Source organism: Herpailurus yagouaroundi, unplaced genomic scaffold (assembly GCF_014898765.1).
Source record: "Herpailurus yagouaroundi ecotype Mexico unplaced genomic scaffold, PumYag 100, whole genome shotgun sequence".
Classification (NCBI taxonomy): Eukaryota; Metazoa; Chordata; class Mammalia; order Carnivora; family Felidae; genus Herpailurus; species Herpailurus yagouaroundi.
In genome coordinates, this window is record NW_024412391.1 from 2,459,570 (window position 1) to 2,484,589 (window position 25,020).

Below are 25,020 nucleotides of genomic sequence, written 5' to 3' on the forward strand. Positions count from 1 at the left end.
AATGCAGAGAATCATATAATTACTCAGCAACTGATCTCCTATGGTTTGACCTGGGCACATCTCTTGAATTCATGAGGACAGATGTACAACTCCTCTTTGAAACCATTGTCTTTCTTATAAGACCATTCCCTATTCTTTCTTAACCATCGACAACACTATTAATCCTTCAGTGGTAACAAATAGGTTTTAATGGCATAGCTTTATAAGGTGCTTTCCTAAAAGTTAGGTGTTAGGGGTTGGATTGCACCCCTCTACAATTCATATGTGGGAGTCCTAACCCCAGTACCTCGGAATGTTATCTTATTTGGAAATAGGGTCATTGCCTATGTAAGTAGTTAAGATGAGGTCACACTGCGGGAGACTGGGCTCTTAATCCAGCAGGACTAGTAACCTTATAAAAAGATATGCCATCATATGCCTGTGTAGCACATTACAGTTAAAATGTGGTCAGCAAGCTTCTTGCACACCCTGAAAGGAAAGGTTTAGGTGAGCCATAGATATGAGGATCACGGTAGTGAAGGTCTATTTAGTTAGCCCAGGATTCTAATCCCAGCTCCACTGTTAATGCACCGTGCGCTCCTTGGAATGTTCTACCTTCTCTATTCCCTAGCTCTTGCGTCTATAGGATGGGCTTAATAATAACAATATTCGACATCATCACATTTAAGTTGTTTCAAAGACTAAATGAGATAAAGGCCTATCAAACGCTAATGAACCCCCGACAAATGCTGGTTGGCTCTTACTACTTATTAACTGGTGCAGGTAGTTTTCTGAACAACTCTGTTAAATCACAGAACAGATTTCATAGACTTCACGACAGCTGCATATTAATATAATGATAAACCATTGAAATGGCAATTACAATAGACCCACTGTCTCATCCAAATACATCAGTGAAGTTCGTGGGAGAAACACAGATGTTTATCTCAAACAATCTTTTCATTTGGAGGCAAGATGCAACGTTTCTAGAAGTAGAAGTCTATATTTTATTCCTTCCCTACGCTCCTGAAGAGTCACTGATGGTAACTGAGAGAACCGTTCAGACAGCCTATCAGCATGACATCTTTTTTGACAGAACGGTAACACAGCCTATAATTAAGCTAGTTTATTCAAGCAATCCAAATTTATTTGCCAAGACACTTTAACAGTCTATTAGTTCTTTCTCAAAGTCAACACTGACTAAATTAGTTACTTGGCAAAATTGTACATACAAGTGACAAACAGTACAGATACCTTCACGGTCACCAAGGGCGCACATATGCCAAGAGCAGCCCAAGACAACCAGGCTTTACTTACAGCCATTGTCCTCATAATTAGCTTTTAGTATTCCCGACGATAGAGCTAACAGCTACTCACTTCAGGTCCTCAAGCCCCTTTTAATATATTGTTCTAGAAAATCTATCTATCTATCTATCTATCTATCTAGAGCATGAGGAGGGGAGAAGGGACAGAGGGACAGTGAGAATCTTAAGCAGGCTGCACGCTCAGCACAGAGCCAGACACAGGGCTCGATCCCACGACCCCAGGATCATAACTTGAACTGCAATACTGAGCCACCCAGGCGCCCCTACAATGACCGTATTTCTAGGTAAAGCTGTATTCATTATGAGTTACTGGGAGTTAGGATTTCCACACACATATATAATGTTTTGCCTTTTCTTTCTTTTTTTTTTCAATTGAAATACAATTGACATACAGCATTATATAGTTTTAGGTGTGCAATATACATTTGTATATGTTGCAAAATGATCACCACAATCAAATTCATTTATTTATTTTGAGAGAGAGAGAGAGAGAGAGAGAGAGAGAGAGAGAGGGAGAGAGAGAGAGACAGCATGTGTGCATGCAAGTCAGGGAGCAGCAGAGAGAGAGAGGGAGAGAGAGAATCCCAAGCAGGCTCCGTGTTGTCAGTGCAGAGCCCCTCATGGGACTCGATCCCATGACCCTGGGATCAATGAGCCAAAATCAACAGTCACATGCTCAACCAACTGAACCACTCAGGCATCCCAAATATTCTATAATTATTAATGATAATAGTAATAACAATGCTGATAAACAATTAGGAGGGGGTGAAATGAGAAGACAAGAAGATGAGCCTATAATTATGGTGCATTGTTCCAAGAAATTTGATTAATTTACCTAATTGTCTTAAAAACCCATAAGACAGATACTATTTTATCCTTTTTACAACTAAGGCAACTAAGTAAGGCCCATAAAAGGTTCATTAACATAGTTAAACATTCACTGTTACTAAGTGTTGGATGGAGTAGGGTTTTGATATTTAAAGTACAGCTCCAGATCTCATGCTTTCTTGTCCTCTAAATATTTCTTTTATTTAAAAAAATTTTAATATTTTTATTTACTTTTGAGAGAGAGACAGAATGAGTGGGAGAGGGGCAAAGAGAGGGGGAGGCACAGAATCTGAAGCGGGATCCAGGCTCTGAGCTGTCAGCACAGAGCCCAGTGCGGGGCTTGAACTCACAAGCCATGAGATCATGACCTGAGATGAGGTCGGAGGCTCAACAGACAGAGCCACCCAGGTGCCCCTTGTTGTGTATGCAATCAAATTGTTTTCATGTAGTCAAAATAAGCAAACAGTCACTATAATAATGATGCTTCTTGATAAACTGAAAATAGGTACATGTCTCCCTATTGAGTACTGGGGTCATTGTAACTGGATGTGTAGCTCAAATTTAAGTAACATCATGCCTCTTAGCTTCAGCCCATTTATCTTCAAAATGAGGTACTTCGATTCAACTGTACACTCTTAAGCATCTATTACGTGCTTGGCAGTGAACTCTGCATTATGAGTAGTACAGAGATGCACCCTAGTCGACACCAACATTCTTTCAAAGTTGGATATTTACATATCCAAATTTACATGATTGATTTAAAGGATATGATTTTAGAATTTTACAGAAAAGTCAGATTTTTGTTTGTTTGTAAGTTGGAAAAGATGTAATTATTTATAGTGTCTTACGATCCATCCCAACCTATCTCAGAAGATTCATCTGCTGGAAATGACCTTTTGCTTCTCTTCTCTACATCACCAGCTCCTTACCTACTTAGCCAAAAATATTTAGGAACTCAAGAAGTCTTTGTTGACCATGACCCTCAACCACTATGAATGAGGCATATGTGTGTATGTGTGTTCCCAGAACAACCTGTGCAAGTCTCTTTCCATTAAAACACATATAACCATAAAATATAATCATAAACTTATATGTTTAGCATTGCCTCTAGATTTTTTGCCCCTAGAAGAAACTGACTGTGGTTTATCTCCAACCCTTAGTAAACAGTAGGTGCTCAGTAAGTGCCTTTTCATCAAAGCTTATGCTCTTTTTCTGCAGTTTGCACTGCAAATTCTGATTCTAATTCTAATTCTGCCTTTTGCTTTGGAGACATAGGGTCCAATCCTAGTTCTTCTTCCTAGCAAGAGCTGCTCAAATATGGAAAACAACACACTCTCTCTTTAACATGCATACGAATCACCTGTGGATATTGCCAAACTGTATATTCTGGTTTTAAAGGTATGGGCTGGGTCCCTGGATTCTGAATATCTAACGAGCTCTCAGGTGATGCTGTTGTTGCTGATTCAAGACATTCAGATAGCGCCTCGCTCCGTCTGGCTTTCCATTTTCATGGCTAACCAGCATAACCTGTCTTAGCTAATTCTTACAAAGCCTGTTTTTCGGTCTGCTTATCTTACTCTTTTGAGTTAGCCTAAGAAGGTACGCAGGAGGACTGTAGGCAAAAATGGCTTATTTTCCTTGATTTCCAAAGTCAATAAAAGTGAATTTATTAAGCTAGGTCTGATGGAAACATCGCGGTCATTATTTTCACCGAAGTTTAATAGAAAACAGACCTGAAGAACTGCCCAGACACAATTTGTACTGCGGTGCCTCAGACTCCATGGGACGATCATGATTCAAGTGATGTAAATGAAATTAGCGTTCTCAATTATACTTAAAAATGAGTTATTAGTCATTTCAAGCAGAGAAGCACAGATGTATTACAATACACACGCCAACATGTTAATACGGAAAAGCTGTTACAAAGTGAAAGTAACAGGCTATTTTGAATTTCCAAGGACAGATCCAATCCAATATGACAGCAATGCACCTGGAAGTCACAAATATATGTAACGTGATTATAATGGCGTGCTTAATATGTGCCACGTATTTTCCTAAGCTCTTCACATGGATTATTAACTTAATACCTATAATCTCTGTTGAGGTAAAGGAAGTAAGGGGTGTTATTAGCTACATTTTACAGGTGAAGAGATTTAAGCCCAGAAAGGTTAAGAAATCTCCTCAAGCCACACAGATCTCTGTGAAAGGTGGTCCGGTGCCACAGTGCACCAGTGAGCTGCTATTTCCACTGCCTCTCAGGGACTTGTGGCCACCAAACAGCACATTTTGTCATCACCCTACATTCTCCCATGGAGACATACTGCTACTCTCCTAACTTCCACCAAGCTCCAACTTGAGTGGGGTAGACACGCTCATCTGAAACGATATTATTCATTATTATTCTTCAGAATATTTGCAGGTACCTATCTATCAACGCTTTATATAAATTTGCATTCACCTGGACTCATTCAGTCCCTTGTCACCTAAAGCCAACCTTAGTCTCACAAGACAAATATCAGCGTCTCCATTATTCGAGCCCAGAGCAAAATAAGCACCTGTTAATATCATTTTGCTTAATGAGACCACTTTCTCTTTCAGCATGCTCTTCAAGCAATCAAATATACTTAAAAAATTTAGAATAATGATTACATATACTTCGTTTTAACTCATCAGTGAAAAATGCGCTACACTGTGAAGAATAATATACTGTTACTTCATTGCCTGTAAGAAGCCATATCATATAAGATGATATCATCTTCTTTTACCTAACAGTGTATGTCACTATTATTAATACCACCTTATTTTTATCTTCCAGATTTTTGGCAAAAATTAAACACATAACCACATTGGCTAGAATGGTTTTTCCACATGTGTCTATGTGTACCATATTGAATGACTCAAAAGGTGATGCAAGACAAAATCCTATGACCCCTTAAAATGAGAATCTCACAATACAAATGTGGATTTGGAAAGGTGATCAACATTCACTACTAGAGGCATTATAGTATATGCAGAAGGATCTGGAATATCCACTCAATTTATTAAAATTCATGAGATTTTAAAAATATCTCCCAGCCTAAGAGGGGTGTAAACAGAAAAAATGTATTTCACAGAAATAAGAAGCTTATTCTAAATTCACCCTGGAAATTATTTTTTTTTCCTATACAAGTCCTAAAGATGCTTATCCCGTTTATATCAAGGGCCATTTTAGAAAGGGTTTAATGCAGATTATTCTGCTATGTCTTATTTCTCAATAAGTTACCCATAAACTTGTTCTGAATATGCCTGCCTAGTCCTTTCCCCAAATAATGGATTGCAACCACAATGCACGTGCATACATCAACAAGTAAGTTCACAGCTACTGTTGAGACATATTGCATTAGTGTCCTAAGTGAAGAAGGGATGTTATCATCTGATGGAAGTTACAAGAGCAAGCGAGAGGGATGGTTATCTTCCTCTGTAGTTCCAAAGGCAGAGAAAAATTTCTAGAGTTGCTCAAAAGAGTCTAAGTATACTATTGAACTGCAAAGTAGTTGTGCTTTACGTTTATAACTGGAACAGATTTGGAAGCGATTTGGAAAATTAACGCAACCACTATACAAATGGTTGAAAAGAGAGGACAGAATAATCCATTCATTTTTACACAATATCCCCTTACATGGCTCATTGGACACATGACCATCATTATGGTAACAAATAATTCGTTCCAAGCACTGCAAAGGCACTTGGCACTGAGCTAGGCCTACCAGACATGCTCTACAAGCCCAGCCGGAACCACACTGTCAATCAATGGCCCCACTCCATTTGTTCATTGGAAGATACGCCAGAGGTTTGCTTACATCTCCCTTCTCATTTTAAGTCAGGCTTCCGTCACCAAAATTTTTTCAGATATTTTAAACCACAAATAAGAGTAAACAAAGGTAGAATATATCTGGAAAGGATAGAGGGGGACTAAACTAAAATGATCATAGCAGATACTCTCACTGAAAAGAAACACTACGCTAATTTTGTAGAATGCTACGAGTTTTGTAGATGCTTCTATACAGGCACGTGATACCGTACATGTTTCTCAATCTCTAGAGTTTGATAAATTTCTTTACTTACTTAATCTCATGTAAACCTCCCAAGAGACATTACTCCCAAGTGACTTCTCCGAGTTTATAAACTGAATATACGAACCCAGATACTTGAATTCAGTCCTTTTGAATCCAAATCTTGGCTTTCACTTAGGGAAACCTACTAAGTGAACCTACTTACCTACAACCTACAAAGATGTTTTAGGAACTTTTATTATGTAGATATCAGTTGGTAAGATATTTGATTAAAAAGGAGGTAGAGAATACATATTCCAGCTGTTGAATTGATATTCAAAAAACAAAGAATTTAATCAATTAATGTGCTGTTATTTGCTTTTCATATTTTTAAATGTTTCAAATGTGTTAGAAACAATGAAGTTTTTTGTGTGAGTACGTATGTGAAAAAAAGCGTGTAAGAGATCCAGGTTTCTAACTTACCTAGCAAATTAATATTTTATTTAATATTGCTTAGAGAATATGGGCTTATATATTCCTATATTCTTGATAAATATGTAATGATGTAATTTAAATATAGTAAACATTTCTGTTCCGTGGGATTCTCCATCTAATAAATTCAGTGGTCACTGATCTCTGGTTGAAACCTGCCTACTATCAACAAAGGGGATAAAACTCCTTTAAAAAATAACTAGGGATATATAAGCATTTTCTCACCATTTAATAAAATTTTTTAAAAAGAAAAAGAAAAACTACATTTAAGTTATAGGTAAACTTGTACTATGTTACTCTCCTGCAAAACAATAATGGTATGTAAAGAAGGCATTCACTATTAATACTTCAATTTCCTATTTTGGATCCAAATATCTGCATTCAAAAACCGGTAATTGAATTTCCCAAGCAAAACTAAATGCAGCCTCCCAGCAAAAATCTGCTGGAATTCTTATTTAATGTAATGCTGAATGGACTTTTGATAAGAAATGCTCAGACAGACTATTTCCTCTCTCTCCTACAGATTATACTTAGGAAACCAGAAAACACCTCAAGAGCAGTATGCAAATTAGAGCTTGTGGAATATGCAAATGTAATGATTTTTCGGTGGGGGGAGGGGTAGGCGATTTTACCAATCTATACGTATTTTTCTTCTACATTAGAAAGAAAATTCTGAAGAGAAGGAAATGGCATTGTGAATAAAGTATAAAGAATTCCATTATGCCTAGGATTATCACTGAGGAATGGGAAGGTTTGACTAGCCAAGCACATTTAGCAACTCACATCTTTGAGTATTAAATATTCAGATAAACCATTCTTCAGGAATATTTTCAAGAGCCATCATCATTTCGCAATCAGATTCCACAGTTAGATTCACGACTTTAAAATCTTGTTAAGCTGTCATAATTTCTCGCCGACAGGACTTGTTTTTCACGTATTTTAACATATTATCCAATAGATTCTCCACAGGAACATTTAATAACAATATGACAAAAGAATTGGCTGTGTTGTCCATCCCCCTATAATTGCAGAAGGAATAACCATTTGACATTTGTTGAAAGTAACACTTAAGTGATTGGATTCCCATTAATGTGTCTTCTTCTCAGGTGATCAATCATTTTAGGAACGGCTGAGGAAAGCAACTTCCTAACCAGATCAGCTTCAAAAATTTTTAACTATCTGAAACTTCCCATGGTATAGGGTGTTGTCCATCAAATGGCTACCCAAATCTGTTTCAGAAATCTCTTTCATTTAAGTGCAATACACATCATGTTAAGCAGTAGTCGGACTACAATAAAATTTAATATTTAATGTTTAATAGACTTATGTCCAAAACATATTTTCGCCGAGATCTGTAATTGCTAAATGTTAATCACTCAATGCATGCTAAGACATAGCTCTAAAGTCCTCAAGAATTTTTAGAAAACGAGTTTTACTTCGTTTAGAATACGTCAGAGCAATGGACTACTTTCACATTAGCGACGATGAAACCATAATCATTATGTTGCAGGCTCACTGGCACTCAAAAATATTTCACAGCATATAGTTTCTGTCTCACACTTGTTTTGAGTTCTATAATTTCATAAGTAGCTCACTACACTTTCACGGAGAAATAGTCACTCCTCGCATACTTATTTTTAACAACAAAAATATATATATAGGACTTGAAAGGAAGAAACAAGACGAACGTCAGAATGGCAGGAAACAATACACTCCACACCATCAGAAAAGGTGGAGAGCCCTGAATGGAGATGTAGTCTACCTTCACAGTTGGTGATATTTCCATTTCATGGCCTTGTCCCCTTCACCCAACACTTGGTATCTTATGTAAACCAAGAGTCCAACTCACCCTGGAAAATTCCACCTTTCTTAGCTCTTTGAACTTACGTCTCTGTATTTAGTCAGAATGAGCTATCCCTAACTGCTACGTACATGGTAAGTAAAGTAAAGCCCAAATACCTCTGTATTTTAGCAGCCATCACTCTCACTAGGATAGGAGAGGACTGAGCACTCTCAATCATGGGATGGACACTTTACAAAAACAGAAACGTGCAAGATTGTTTGGAGTCCAGTTTGCAGCCCTCAAATAATTTCACCAACATGATAATCTGATTTCAAGTTAGAGTCCACAGAGTTGGAAAACAATGAATGCTTTACTGGCAGAATTTGTGTGCTGAACCTGAACTGTCTACTTGCAGTTGTCTGGTTGGTCTGTGGGGTCAGACTCTTTCTCTCTGCTAAACTTCGAGGAAGGTCCTTTCTAACAACCTAATATCTAATATCACAATAAAACCTAATGTCACAATAACCTTCCTCCACCCCCACCCTCCCTATAGGCCAGAAAACATCTAAAATACGGTTTTCAGTGTTGGCTATAAATCACAATGACCTGGGGAACTTTAAAATCCTGATGCCTAGGTTACACCATAGACTAACTAAACCAAATCTCCAGAAGTGGGACCCACACATCCACACATTTTAAAGTTTTCTAGTTTATTCTACTTGAAAATTACTTCTCTGTAGATTAGGTTTGGGGCTTTGAATTACCTTAATTGTAAGAGGAAGACTTTCCATAAAGAGATATTTTCTCCACTTCTTGCTTCCTACAGCTTATCCATCTCAATATACACATGTTTTTGTCATATCATCATGGCTTGGTAAAAGCTATTTCTAAAGAACTACTCTGGAGGACTTTTTATTATCAGAGCATTATATCCTTATTTTACACACCAGTTACGAACACTGGTTCCTGCTATAGAGATGACCACCTACCCAAACTAGGAGCTCTAAACTCTGTCTCCTCACAAAGATTACTGGAGGATTTTTAAAATATAAATTCTCTAAGGGAGAGGGGCATTAATCAGGTTGAAAATTCCCAGCACTCTACCTAATACTGTGAAGGACGCAATTTAAGAAGTGAACCTCCTCTTTCTCCTCCTTCTTTCTTCCTGTTTAACACTGATGGCTTTACTTGGCTTTGGTTATGGATGCTTTTCTAAATAATTAAACTAGACTAGATCCCTCGAAATTTAGTATTTTAAAATAATTTATTCAAACGTGCTGAACATTTGATTGGAGTCACACAACTTTCCAATTTAACTGAAATATTTTAAGAGTAGGTGGTTTAAACTATTTTTCTCTCATAATAACAGAATGAAGTAAATACAGATCTGCAATAAAGGTCTAGACCACTAATATAATAATGGCCTAAATAAAATATGGGGCATTTCTTTTCTTGCCCTCTATTACTGCTCCTACTCCTCTCAATTATATTCTCACAATTCAGTATTTTACCTGAATTGGAAGATCTCTGTCTTCAAAAAAAGCTATCATTGCCATTAACCTAATTTCTATTTACACAATTTGGATTTCATTGATCTGAGTGTACCTGGAATCCACGAACTTTAAAACCTGTTTAGGTGATTCAAATGGACAGCGCATATTAAGACTCATTGCCCTGAGCCTTGGGCAGAAATTGCAGCCAGAGGAAACTATTTTTTCAATCAACAAGACTGACTGAGTGACTGACTGACTCGATGAATGAATGGCTTCCTGATGGCTTTGGTCAGACAAACAGTGACAAGTGTATACACCTCAGAGTGAGGACCAGCAACATTTAAAAAAATTAAAACTGTTTGGGGGAGGGGATGTTGAGGGTGTTGCCTGACGTGCTCCAGAGCTACGGCTGGTCTTCCATTTGGTTTTTCTTTAAAAACAAAACAAAACAAAACAAAACCATTTTTCTATCTGATTTTTATCTTTATACATAAATGGTCAGTAACTCAGTAAATAGTGCTTCGTCCAAACAGGCCCGGATTAAAGCAAAAGAAAAACTGAACTTGCTTCTGGCAGGTGGTAAAGTGCTTCAGACTCCACAGCCCCCTGCCCAGTGCCCGCCAGTTCATCCAAGCTCTGTTGGCAGTAGACCTTGTCTCATGTTGTCCTTTAATGATGTAACTAAATACCTCCAAACAGAAACAGTCTGAGGCAAGCGAGAGAGGGGGGGAGTAAGGAATGAAAACCTAAGTCAGGATTTTTTTTTTTTTATTCTATATCCTTAACTCACTTTGGTATGTTGGTAAAATTTGTACCATTTCCATTCTGTACTCCAGAAAAAAATATAGTAACTTGAAATACTGTGTTTAACAAAATTCTAGTACCTTACTATCATGAAATTATTTACCTTTTTTTTTTTTTCAGGTTTAACACAGGTTTCTTGGGAGATTTTGATTTCTGTGAAATATACTAGAAACCAGGGAAGGGGGACGCATCCACTCTGCAAGATAAGGGTTTTCTACCATTTAGGAAAGGCAAGAGGTGGGGCAGGGCACACTGTGATTTTGATCCATTTCCCCACCTCCTTTTGCTTTGCTCACATTTTTTTCTCCCTCAGCAAGTACCAGAGGACATGAACACAAAGACGAGAAACAAAACTGACAAGATAAACCTTCAGCCAGGCCACCACCAAACCCTCTCCACCTCCCCAGATCGTGCCAGGACCTGGACAGGCTGAGGTCACACATCTGCCACTCAATTCTGTGTTTGCCTTTCTGACAGTGACTCACCCAGATGTTCCCATCTTGATGATAGGGTTTCCAGTTTCTCCCAGTGTCACTGTACAGCATGCGGTATTGGGTCACCCAGTCCGAGCTGCTGTATCTTCCTTGGGTTGCAATGGCACTGATCTGCTTCCGATTGCCAAAGTCAACCTGAAGCCATTGGTAATGGTCACTGTCGGATGGAGACCATCCCCCAGCACCTGAAGAAGGTTAAGGCAAGAGAGGAAAACAGATATTTAGAGCTGAAATTCTACTGTTGATAATGGATTTATCTACATCTTTTAATTGGCCTTAGCAGTGCAACATTCATAGACATATTTTGGAGTGTCCTTTATAGATGCCATTGGGACTTCAACTAATATTCTTCCAGCTGGGTAACATTGATACTCTAACCTCTTTATGGTGTAATTATGTGCTCATTTTCTCCTGAGCAAATGTCTTCATCATTCCTCAATTAGATCTTATTAGTACATGTCAGAGTCTAATTGGCTGAGGGTTGATCAATTTACCATGAATTCTTCAACTAAAAATCACTAGGAAAAAAAATGTAACAATCTATTAATTCCTCATGTGGGGCTTTATGTTTGAGTAGATTACAAATGGAACAAAAAGCAATTATGTACAACTCTAAAGTCTATTTTGCTTTAAAAATTTGGGAGCCCAAAGAATATTCATAGTTCTTAAGATGAGGCCTAATCTTACATTAAGCTCTGTACTCATGAGAAATAAGGTACATAGCTAATCAGGTAATTCGTTCACTAACATTTAAGAGATAAACAACCAACGCCTCTTGATAACAACATTTCTAGGAAAATCATTTCAGTTACTAAATGAAGTAAAAGTCCTTTTGGTAAAATATAATAATTGTCAGATAACAAAAAGGTAAAACTATCTTTAGAAATAGAACATTAATATGGAACAACAATACTCCTAGTCTATACCACTATGGAAAATAACGATGGTTGTACATAAATACATTACAGAAAATATGCCATAATGCTTAGTGCTAAGGAGCAAAATAATTTTTTCAGTGAATTTGGCTACCAATGGGAGCAAATGATAATGAAATATTCAATAAATCATCCAATGTACAGTATTTAGATATATATATATGCATCACTTTTCAAATAAAAAAACTTAAAAGCTGACAATAAAATAATTTATTCTATGAGGACTACGGTAAGAGAAATCATTTTGTAAATCATCACAGATATATCATTCATTTAATGATGTTTATATGGCTTATTTCTGCTTTCAGCTATGATAGAATACCCTTCCTGCCGTAAAAAAAATCACATAACTACAAAATGTATAAAATTACCCTTTATAGGGATTAGACAACAGACAGTGCAGGATCCCTGATCCACAAGAGAAGATAAAAAAATAAGGTAATGCCTGGTTCACTTTCTGGATTTTGGCACATGGAAGAGTGTCCCAAACAGAGTTCAGCAGTGTCACTGAGATGAAGATACATCAAAATCAAAGCTCCATCCTACAGATGGAATCTGTAGCACAAAGTACCAGGGAAGGGGCAGCTGTAAAGAGAAAGAGCCCTGAAAATCTGCATAGATAGCATCACCAGAGATCTCAGAAAGATTAGGATGATTGAGTCCTAAAATAAGCGTTACTCAGGACACACCTGAACAAAGATTGGTAATAAGCCTGAAAAAGGATCAGTCTGACCTACAAATAAATTAGCTTCTTGCTCAAGCTCAGTGACAGAGCATCCATAATGCTCAGTATAGATTTTTTTTTAAAAATATCGGACATTTCAGGGAGCAGGAAAAAATGACTTACAACCAGAGCAAAGACAGCCAATAGAATGACAGAGATGATAAAATTAGCAGACCAGGACTTTAACACTGAGCTTATACATTAGTTCATTATTTGAAAGAAAATATACAAATAGTGAAGAAACAAATATGAGATATTAATGGGGAAAAGATAAACAAAGAGAACAAAATAGAAGTTTCTGAACCATGTTTATACCTGAAATAAAACATGTACTGGATTAGGGGCGCCTGGGTGGCGCAGTCGGTTAAGTGTCCGACTTCAGCTAGGTCACGATCTCGCGGTCTGTGGGTTCGAGCCCGCGGGGCTCTGGGCTGATGGCTCAGAGCCTGGAGCCTGTTTCCGATTCTGTGTCTCCCTCTCTCTCTGCCCCTCCCCTGTTCATGCTCTGTCTCTCTCTGTCCCAAAAATAAATAAACGTTGAAAAACAAACAAACAAACAAAAAAAACCATGTACTGGATTAGAAACTGAGAAGGAAACATTAATGTCTGAATCCGGGGCCACATAAACCCTTCAAATTGTAGCTCAGAAGGGACAAAAGGCTTAAAAATGGACATGACTCCAGTGGCCTGCAGGACAATAGTAAGTGTCTTAACAATCATGCAAATAGAGAACTAAAAGCAGAGAAGGTAGAGACTGAGGCAGAAAAAAATCAATTTGAAGAAACAGTGGCTGAAAATAATAAACCTAGATATCTAAGGAATTCACGGAGCTGTGAGCAGTATAAAAGGATAAATACAATACAAAACACAACACCAAGTCTCATCATAATCAATTGGTTAAAAAAATAATGCTAAAGAGAAAAATCTCAAAAGTAGCCAGAGGACAATAATATCTTAGCAAAAATGATGCAAGGTGAAAGACAACAGAATGACATTACCTGTTACGATGAAAAGGAAAGGGAAAAAACATATGTCAATCTAATGTTCTATATCCAGCAAAAATATCTTTTAAACATGAACAAAAAATGATATTTAGGGCAAAAGCTGAGAAAATTCATCACCAATAGGTACATACTTTAAGAAATGTACACGTTTCAGCTTCCAGGAAAATTTACCATATTGAGACTCATATTTACTCATATCATATCACATTTACTCATATTTATACATATCACATTTACTCATATCACATCGTATTTACTCATACCATATTGAAACTCGTATCAAGAAATGAATGCTGATAATGGTAGACGCAACAGTAAATACAAAGTATTTGTTCATGTTTTCAGATTTCTTTAAAAGATAATTGAGCATTTAAAACAAAAATAGTGACAGTGAATTAGGTTTTAACAGAGGTAGAAGTAAAACATACGACGACAAGTGCACAAAGGACAGGGGCCAGCACAGATATATTATGTATCGAGGTCCTCATGTTACTAGGGTGTGGTATAATACTACTTGACGGTAGTAACCCTATATCAAAGGTCAGCAAACTTCCTCTATAGAGGGTTCAATACTAAATATTTTAGGCTTTGCAAGCCATACACCTCTGTTAGAAATAACTCTGTTGTTGTTAGGATGAAGCAGCCAGAGAAACAAGGGTGTGACATGTTCCAGTACAACTGAGAAACTCACTTCTCCTTCAAGTACCAGCCTGTTTACTGCAAACATTACCTCCTGCAGTGGACGTCATTCAGGTTGTTCTTTATGAAAGGAGGAATTCTTCCCTCAGTTATTGTCTAGAGACTGTAGTTAGCTGTAATTCCTGTTTAGGAACTCCCTGAGTAAAAAAGAGACACTCTATCCAAGGGCACATTCCTTCTTGGGGTCATACAGATATAATGGCCAGTCAACTTGGGAAAACTCTGGTGGGTCATCTCAGTTTGCAGAACTCAGTGAAGCCTCCATTGACACTCCATTGCATCTCAACTTCTCCTTCTGCCTTTTCCTACTTCATCCCCTTATCTCCCACAGGTTTCCATCCCCAAAAGTACTCTGTAATAAATTCCCTACACGCTCTTCTCCATGTTAGAATTTGTATCCTGGGGAATCCAATCTACAACACCTCCTTGGAACCACTCTTCCGAGAATCCGCTCCCTAACAATGGGAGTTAGTTGTCTCTGTCTTTGTGCATTATCTCTATGCTGTTTTTCCCCTCTTGTAGTATCTAATATTCTCTATAGTGATGCATCATCCACATGCTTATTTTACATAGAATTCTGTAATTTAGAGGAGCTGTAGATGAACTTCTGGGATAATAAGTACTGAGTCATCAAGAGATTATAAATATATTTTCTTATCTGTTAGATATATTGTTCCAAATTTAGGAGAAACTCTCCAGCCAACTGTATAAAGTTCTGTCTCTGTGTTACTAAGAGCAACACGGTACTTTGGTCATTGAAGTAAATAAGCAATCATCACAATGACTGAAAAGGGGAAAATATGAGCAATTAATTGCTGGCTGAAATTGAGAATGTTTCCCCTAACTACTCCTCAAAAAATATTCCAGTATAAATTTTCTTAAGTTACCCATTTTTTGCTGCATTACAATTTTTCAATAAGGAGGCAATTAACATACAACTACTTAACCCCAGGGGCATCAGGGTGGTTCAGTCAGTTAAGTATCCGACTTTGGTTCAGGTCATGATCTCATGGTTTGTGAGTTTGAGCCCCGCATCCGGCTCTCTGCTATCAGCACAGAGCCCACTTCAGATCCTCTGTCTCCCTCTCTCTCTCCCACAACCCCCCCCCCACTCATACTTGCTCACTATCTCAAAAATAAACATTAAAAATTTTTTTAATTAAAAAAATTTAAAAACCCAATGACTTAATCCCGTTAATCTTGCTACTTTAAAAAGTAGAATTTATTGTCCACTTTAAGGGAAGCAAAATTCTAAAAGAAGGGAAACTATAAGTTCAAAGTTATTCCTTTGTAGAAGTCTATGTGGAGAGAATAGTGATTAACCTCAAGGGGAGGGCAAATGTCAGGCTTTTGTGAAGAACATGGTGGAAAGATCGATGAAAAGTTTCCTCTTTCTCTTTGATCTATAAAGCAATGTAATTTGGGGAAGTTGATTACTTTGTTCATTTGACTTGTGAAATGTGTAACCTCTATCGATCCAAGGATTAAGGATGATAACTCTTTCATCACAAAAACCTCAGGAAAATAGGGTATAAGAGAGCAGAAGTGCTCCCCAACATATTGTGGAGAGTATAACAGGGCAAATGTGTTCCCAGTGGAGACCGTGCTGGCACAAAGGAAAAAAATTGCCAAGTTCAAGAGGAGGTAGAGGAGGTGGAGATAATGAATAGTCATAAACTCTTAGTTTCTAAGACAACACTCATTCACATTTGGAGATAAGAGAACTCAAAATATCAGTTGATATCGAGTAAATGGTTAGCATGAACTGAAAGATGTGCACTTATACAGAAATTTTACCATTCCTTAAGCAGTTACCTCCCCTTTTCTCCCTCTCTTACTCTGCTTCCTTTCATCCATCCCTCTCTTTCTCTCTTCTCTTTTTTCTCTCTCACTCACATGCATACATCCCTCCTGTGTGTGTGTGTGTGTGTGTGTGTGTGTGTGTGCGTGTGCGTGTGTGTTATAAAGATGCACAGTGTTTGTATTCTAGCTTCCCACTCTACTGGAGTTACTTGAGTGATAAATTATAACAGAGAACCTGGAGAACTGGGTGGGACTACCACTCTAAACTTCGTGAAAACTTATAATGATGATGGCCCTTTCTGCTTTGTAATTTGTAAGTTGGTACCTCTGAGAGAAAAGAAAAACTTAGTAGGTGGTTCAAGAGAGGGCTTGAAATTTCTTTTCCAGTGATAAATGGCTCCTGCATAAACATGATGCCCAAGCGGGTGGTTGTAACACCACCAGAGATTATAAGCCTAGATTCTAATTTAAAAGAAAAAGGTAGAAGAAATTTTCAATTAAATATATAACTACCTTTAATAACTGGTTGAGAAATATGTATCAGATGAAAAGAATAAATTGAAAAGGAGACTTTGGGGCAAGATAGCATTATGAGTTCAGGCCTGAAGGCCTCCTTCTGCTCTAAATATACAGTATTTTTAGATAAGATAGATAAAAAGAAAATTGAAAAAGACATAGCCAGGATAAAAAAAATAAGATAGGCATCTCCATGCACAAGAAATGCAACCAAAATGCAAAGCAGTGAGTAGGACCAAAGCAGAGGCTGGCTGGAGTCAGGGTCTGGGAATACACAAGAGGCAGTGGGGCACTAGTTCCTGGGAAATATTGTTGGATGGGAGTGTCCCCATCTGTGTCAGAGAAAGGAAGCCTGGGTCAGGGTTGAAAGGTAGCCCAGGAAAACTTTCTTATCAAACGAGACTGAAACAGCTCTTGGATGTTGGATGTATGGTTTGGATCTATGGCTTGGATCCATGGTTTACAGGAAAACGTGCCCAGAGAATTAGAAACCAGGTATGCATGTGCTCGGCACCACTGGCTTAGTCATTGGACCTGTGATTCTCTAATAACAGCCCCAGACAAAGGCACAAGGCAAAGCAGGTAAGATGTGGTTCTGGACTGAAGACGTGGGAAGCTGAGTAGAGAAAGTTACAAGTTGATAGGGAATTGAGAGAGAGACAGAGACAGAGAGACAAACAGACTGGTCGTCAAGAAGAGTGGGCAAACCAAAGTTTCAAACCACAGGAAAGACAATAAATGGCACAAAACTGGCTAAGGAAATCAAAAGTTCAATGGAAATTAACTCCAGATGTAACAGTCATTAAGGACCATGGAAATATACTTGTTTTAGGTTCTCAAAAAATATAAAATAAGTAATGTCATCCATTAAAAATAGCAGTAATGATCAGACACAACCAGGGGAAATAAAACGTTTGCAGACAGATACTAAGCAAACAAACAAACAAACAAACAAAAAACAGTGATCTTAGAATAAAAAAGAATATAGTCATCAATAGGAAAAAGAAAACTTCATCAGAGCAAAATCCACAAATTACATGTCATCACAAAAAAGAATCAATCAGCTGAAAGGTAATATTGAAGGATTCATACAAAAGTCAGCACAGGGGCTCCTGGGTGGCTCAGTTGTTTTAGGGTCTGACTCTTGATTTCAGCTCAGGTGATGATTTCACGATTCATGGGATTGTGGGGCTCAATCTGACTCAATCTGACTCTATGCTGACAGCGTGGAGTCTGCTTGGGATTCTCTCTCTCTCTGCCCCTTCCTCTCTCAAATAAATAAACTCCAAAAGAAAAGAAGAAAAAGTCAACACAGAAAAATACAAAACATGTTAGAATTCAAGAACTTCTGCTTTTGACCAAGATGGAGTCACATGACTCCATGACGAATTTACTTTCCCACCTGAAACAATGAAAAAGCAGACAAAATGTATGGAACGACAGTTTGCAAGACATAAGATGTGAGGCAACCAAGTGCTGAGATCCCTGAGATATGGGACAAATGAAGTGCGGTCTATTTCCCAGCTTCCGATCTTGACAGGGTTTCCAGGGTGAGACATAAGAAAGAACCCAGGCAGAACATGGCAGGGTCCTTGAGTTGAGAAGACAGAGCTGTGAGACCAGGTGGTTAGAGTCAGAAGCAAAAGAAAGGGGCAGCAGGGGGCCTTCCTCAAGTCTTCACCTGAATAACGATTAGCATACACATATGAAGAAACCTCTCAGAGCTGAGAGCAAAGAGTCCTCTGAATGGAGGAAGGTACATCTTCTTCCTACAAATTACCATATGATCCCACCACCCCCTCCTAGGTATTTTCCCGAGAAAAATGAAGCATGTAAACATAACAAAGTCCAGTACATGGTGTTCTTAGCACCTTTCCTTGTAATAGCCCAAAGCTGGAAACAACCCACATGTTCATCAACAGATGAACAGCTTAACAAATGGGGTATATCCATATGGCAGAATACTATTCAGCAGTAAAAAGGAATGGGCATTGGTACACGCTACATGATTAATCTGAAAACAACTATGCAGAGTGAAAGGATCCAGGACCGAAGGAAAAAAGTGCATATGGTACAATTCCATTCATATGGAATTCTAGGAAATGCAAACATATAGGAACAAAGGCAGATCAGTAATTGTTTGAGGAAGGGGGAGAAGGAAGGGCAAAGGAAGAGGATAGAAAGTGGCAAAATAAAACTTCTTGGGGTAATGGGTTTATTTGTTACCCTGACTGTGGTGATGGTTTCATAGGTGTAACATATATAAAATGATCAAACTGTACAATTTCAATATGTTAATATTAGCATACACCCATTATACATCAATAAAGCCGTTACAATTTGTAGACCTGAAGGACAAAGAGGGAGTTTCACTGATCAGTCTAAAAAGTTCTGGAATAAAACAAATACATAGAAAATAAAGTAATGAAGAAGAATTTGAAGAAGTAATGATTGAGACTTTTTTTCAAAATTGAAAAAAAAACAAGACATGATTCTGTGGATTGAAAAGATCTTGTGAACACTGAAAAGCATGTTCAGTATGGAAAGTATATCATGCCATGCAAATGAAAGATGGCCTAAAATAATGAGACTGATGGAAATGCGGTATTTAAACAAATAAAGCTTAAGCATACAGTTGAGAATTAGCTCATGGATAAATAAAAACCAGTTAGCATCTGAAGACGTGCTAGAAGTTGCCTGCGAATGAGCTCAGATTTTATTTACAGTGGGACATGAACAGCTAGAAGATGTGACATGTGACCTACTTGGAAGTAGCAGAATAGGCTCCAACCAAGTGTGGACACCTGTTGATTGGAAGCAGAAAAGGGGGCCATGGTCATTAATTAACAACTGTCATGAGCCAGAGAAGCAAAAATGGCAATGCCACTGTCATTCCCCAAATAGGGGACAATTAATGCTTACAGAATGTGAAAACAAAAGAGTATGAAGGTACATTTTGAAACAAAACAGAAAAAGAAGTGATTTCATCAGATATCATTAGATGACAAGAAAACAGAATGGCTTGTCTTCCATTTCTGGCTTCCAGAAATGACAGCTTTCACTTCATGCTGGGAGTAACAGAACTGATCACTGAGGACAGGGAATTACCTCCTGTGACAAGTTAGGACATACGTGGAGAGGTAGAGCTCCTTTAACTTTTTCAGATTATATCCCAAGAGGCTGCCATCATTCATAGATAGAGCCTTGCTTCTCTGAATATTTATCAAAGGAGTTACCAGAAAATTAGACACACACACACACACATGAATTAAAAGCAAGGGACTTAGTAAATCTAGAAAAAAATAGATAAGAAAGCTCTTCCTCAAAATCTGGGGGTTATGAGTATTTAGAATAAAAGAAAAAAGAGAGGGTTGGTCACACTGAAAGTGGTGTTGGTGAACTTAAGGATTTCCTTTTTGATCACATTCTTGTTTAATAGAATGGAGCGAATTCCGTAGATATATCTCTAACTTGATTTTAGTAAAGCATTAGGGCCATATCTCTGATAAATATAAAACAGTAAAATGTGGTCTGGAAGATAACAGTTTCAGGAACACTCAAAATTGGTTAATAATTACGCCCCAAATATGTTGATTAATGGCTATGTCAACTTGAAGAGAGCTCTCTAATGATGTGCCACAGGCTTTCATCCTGTATACTGTCATTTTTAATATTTTTATTATCTAAGGCATGGAAGACACGCTTATGAAATTTGTCAATTACATAAAGCTGGAAGAGAGACCTAATAGGATAACTAACTGGATTATGATGTAAAATGCTCTTGACTGACTGCAAGTCTGAGCTTGCACCAGCACAATTTGCTGTATCATCAGTAATAACCTTAAGGTGGCCGTTATGAACAAGTACATTATCAAGTTCATAATTAAGGTGTATATTGCATAGAAATAAATACGCAACCTTCGTTTACTTTGTGGAAAACACAGGGCGGAAATGATGGCATCTAACGACAGTACTATATTCGCGGTACAACATTCAAAATGTTTTTGATGCCTTTTAGTAAGGCTTTACATATAAATAGAAAAAAGGAATAAGTCACGAACATATTGTACTAGGAATGATCACAAAATGAACACAAGTGTGCAATCACCACACAGATCTATAAAGAGATCATTGCCAGCAACCCAAAAGCTCTCATTGTGTCCTTTTCCAAATCTGGTCACCGTTCTCCTCCCTGATGAATTGTTCCAGAGATTCATCCATGGGGTTGTATTTAGCAATACACAACAGGTTGCAGATTGCTCATTTTCTTTGTCGTCTAATATTGCACTGTATCATCTACTTCTCTTTATTTACCCATTCTAGTGTTGAACATGTGGATATTTCCGGTTTGGAGTTATTATGAATAATTCAGCCATCACATTCTTGTTCGCGTCTGTGAATACCTATTTGTGCATTTCTGTTGGGTATATGCACAGGACTGGTATTGTGGGTCCACAAATGTTTGTATTTTTACATTTTTACTCAATTTTGCCAACAATTTCCCAAAGTAGTTGAGCCGACTTTTACCCCCGCCTCCCCAAATACACAAAGCTGTATGTCATGAGAGTTTCTATTGTACCACATTCTTGCCAAAATTTGATGTTGTTAGCCTTTTATTTTTCTCTAAGTTTAGTTTAGACATTCTGGCTCAATGTAAGTTTAATTTTCATTTTTCTGATAGCTACACTTATGCTGTTAGTCACACAACGTATCATAAAACTATAGTAAATTAAGACATAAGTGTTATGAGTGCAAGGATAGACCAAATAAACGTGTTGATTCCTGAAACAAAACCACATATATCCAGTGCATACCATCACTTAATTCATGACACAGGTAACACAGGGAAATAATAGATAAAGGAGGTATTTTTTATTTATTATTTATTTTTATTTATTTAATAATTTTCAATATTTATTTACTTTTGAGAGAAAGAGAGAGAGAAAGAGAGAGACAGAGGCGTGAGCGGGGGGAGGGGCAGAGAAAGGGAGACACAGAATCTGAAGCAGGCTCCAGGCTCTGAGCTGTCAGCACAGAGCCCGACGCGGGGCTCAAACTCATGGAGTATGAGATCGTGACCTGAGCTGAAGCCGGACACCCAACCGACTGAGCCACCCAGGCGCCCCTAAAGGAGGTATTTTTTAATAATGTGTTTCAGATCAATTGGGTATCCTCATGGAAACAAGTGAAATGTGGCTTTCCCCTATACTGTACTTAAAAATCAAGTTACAACTGGGTGGATTCAAATGTGAGGGGTTGAACGTTAAAGACTCTAGGAGATGATATTGGAGAATAGCATCATATTCCTAGAGTTGGGAAAGATTTCTTTAATAGGACTCAAAGCACTAGCTATATAGGAAAAGATGGATAAATTAGATTATATTAAAATTAGAAACTGTTGATTACCCAAAGGCATTAATAAAAGAGTGAAATGGCTAATAATCACTGAGCGAAGGATGGTATTTGCAAACATATATTATAACCAGCAAACACTCCCATCTAACATGGACAAATAAGTCCCAAAAATCCATAAAACATATTCAGAATATTCAATTAGAAAATGATCAAGGAATCTTAACAGGCACACAACTCACACACACACACACACACACACACACACACACACACAGGAATATATGCTTATAAAACATATTAAAAATGCTCAACCTCATGAGATTGACATTTTAAGACAGATCAGAAAAACGAAGAATGTTCAAAGAGAGCAACCAAAATGATCAAAGTGCCTAATTTCATCATATTTCTTTGAGGGGAACAAAAATGCTTAAGCTTTACAAGAGGGAATCAAGGGGTGACAATCTCCATCTTCCACTATTTAAAAGAACAGAGATATAAAGTTTCTCAATGATGCAACACAATGCCACAAACCCCACAAGTATGCATCCTTGATTTTTAAGTGCAGTATAGGGGAAAGCCACATTCCACTGGCCCCATGAGGATATCGAATTGACCTGGAATACGTTATTAAAAAATACCAGCTTTCTCTATTGTAATCTGCACCTAGATTATGCAGCTTTAACTCATCTTTTTGAAATTACTATTTTGCTTGGACTAAGTAAAAAAAATGTACTTCTTGACTCAACATTTAGTAGAGTCTGTCCACAGATTATTCATCATGCTGCAAATTCTCTACATTTTGGAATTTGATCAAGAAATAAAACTGGGACACCTAGGTGGTTCAGTCGGTCAAGCGTCCAACTTCAGCTCAGGTCATGATCTCGTGGTTCATGGGTTCACACCCCGCGTTGGGCTCTGTGCTGACAGCGCAGAGCCTGGAGTCTATTTCAGATACTGTGACTCCCTCTCTCTGCCCCTCCCCCGCTCACACTCTGTCTCTCTGTCTGTCTCTCTCTCTCTCTCTCTCTCTCAAAAATAAACATTTTTTTAAATAAAGAAATAAAACTGAATATCAAGCCGACTTTAAGAAATTTAAACAAATACTTTGCTGAGAGAACAAAAATTTCTTTATTAAATATAGTTCTTCCTCCAAGGGTCCTGCCTACCTAACGCTATGAAAATTTACAGGGAGGTGTGTTTATAATGTTGATAATATCCAGATATGAATTGCATCATTAAAATCAAAACTTTCTTGGAATAAGGCAAAATTAAAAGCAAATCGTTGGGAGACTTCTTTACATATTCATCACTTCAGAGGTAAATGACTATCTGAGTTATGAGAAATAGTCTTAACTGCAAGGCAAGCTTAGTTGCATATGTTAAAAAATATATAACAGGGCGCGTGGGTGGCTCAGTTGGTTAAGCATCTGACTCCTGATGTCGGCTCAGGTCAGGATCTCACTGTTCCTGCGTTGGAGCCCTGCAATGGATTCTCTCTCTCTCTCTCTCTCTCTCTCTCTCTCAGTCTCTCTGCTCCTCCCCCTCCTCTCTCTCTGTCTCTATCTCTCTCAATATATATATATTTTTTTCAGGAATTTGGCAGGTCAACTACATTTTAAAACCTTTGAAGAATGCCAACTTGTTTTTTTGTTTGTTTGCTTTTTGTTTTGTTTGTTTGTTTGTTTGTTTTTAATGTCAAGGGGAGCCTGGGTGGCTCAGTCAGTTAAGTGTCCGGCTCTGGATTTCAGCTCAGGTCATGATCTTACGGTGCTTGGGTTCAAGCCCCACGTCAGACTCTGTCTGCCCTGACAGTGTGGAGCCTACTTGGGATTTTCTCTCTCCCCCTTTCTCTCTGCACGCACCGCCCCCCCCAACTGACCCTCACTCTCTCCAAGTAAATAAACATTAAACAATAAAAGATAAAATAAAATGTCAAATATTACATTAAGATTATGCTATAATAGACAAGGAAAATGAAAGTCAGACACAAGAACTATATTGCTGCATGAAATTTCATAAAGGCTGGACAGCGGCTGAAACTAATGTGGCCTCATAATTAAGTATGATGAGCTTCCTGTTCTGCATAGAAGGCACAGTATGATTTCTCTTCTCATGAGGAAGAGAAAATCTTCGCAGGAAGTCAGCCCAGGCCAGGGTATAAAAGTAAACACATGTACACAAGTCTAATTAACGTAAAATAATAATTAAGTTTGATTCAGAAAATCTCAAACATTGACATGCCCTACAATTTTTGAATTTCCTGACCAGTGTATATTATATATGTTCTTATTTTTTAATGTCTTGGCAATATTATAACGAAGATAAAATAGACATTTTCTGCGTGCTACATCAGGTGGTTGTATTAGGAAAAGAGGATTAAAGCTACAGGTGATCAGAATTCAGTATAACAATTTTAAAAATGTTACAATAGATAACACCAACAATAGACTGGATTATTACAAAAAGTAGTAAGCTCCCCATTACCGGAGATACTCAAGTGAAAGCTGGATAATAAGAATCTCTTCAGAGGGAGATTTTACTTAGGATGGGAGACTGGACTAAATAGGCTTTAATTTCATTCACAAAGAAAGCTGAAATGTAATACAAACTATTATGTTGAATTTATTAGCAATACTATCAAGTGATTTTTATTTCTTATTGCCTTAAAACTAACAGTTATTATCCAAGTTTTGGTTGATCTATTTTATTAACATCACGGGGGATATTATTTATATTATTACTAAGTAACATTTGA

At 37.7% G+C, this 25,020-nt stretch overlaps 1 protein-coding gene across 1 annotated transcript in view; it reads right to left on the reverse strand.

Moving 5' to 3' along the window:
- The window catches only part of CNTNAP2 (contactin associated protein 2), a 2,003,978-nt gene that overhangs the window by 1,336,395 nt on the left and 642,563 nt on the right, over window positions 1-25,020 (reverse strand). Inside the window, exon 3 of the mRNA XM_040471688.1 lies at window positions 11,221-11,414. Coding sequence (XP_040327622.1) covers window positions 11,221-11,414 — 194 coding nt within the window. The remainder of the gene's footprint in view (window positions 1-11,220; window positions 11,415-25,020) is intronic.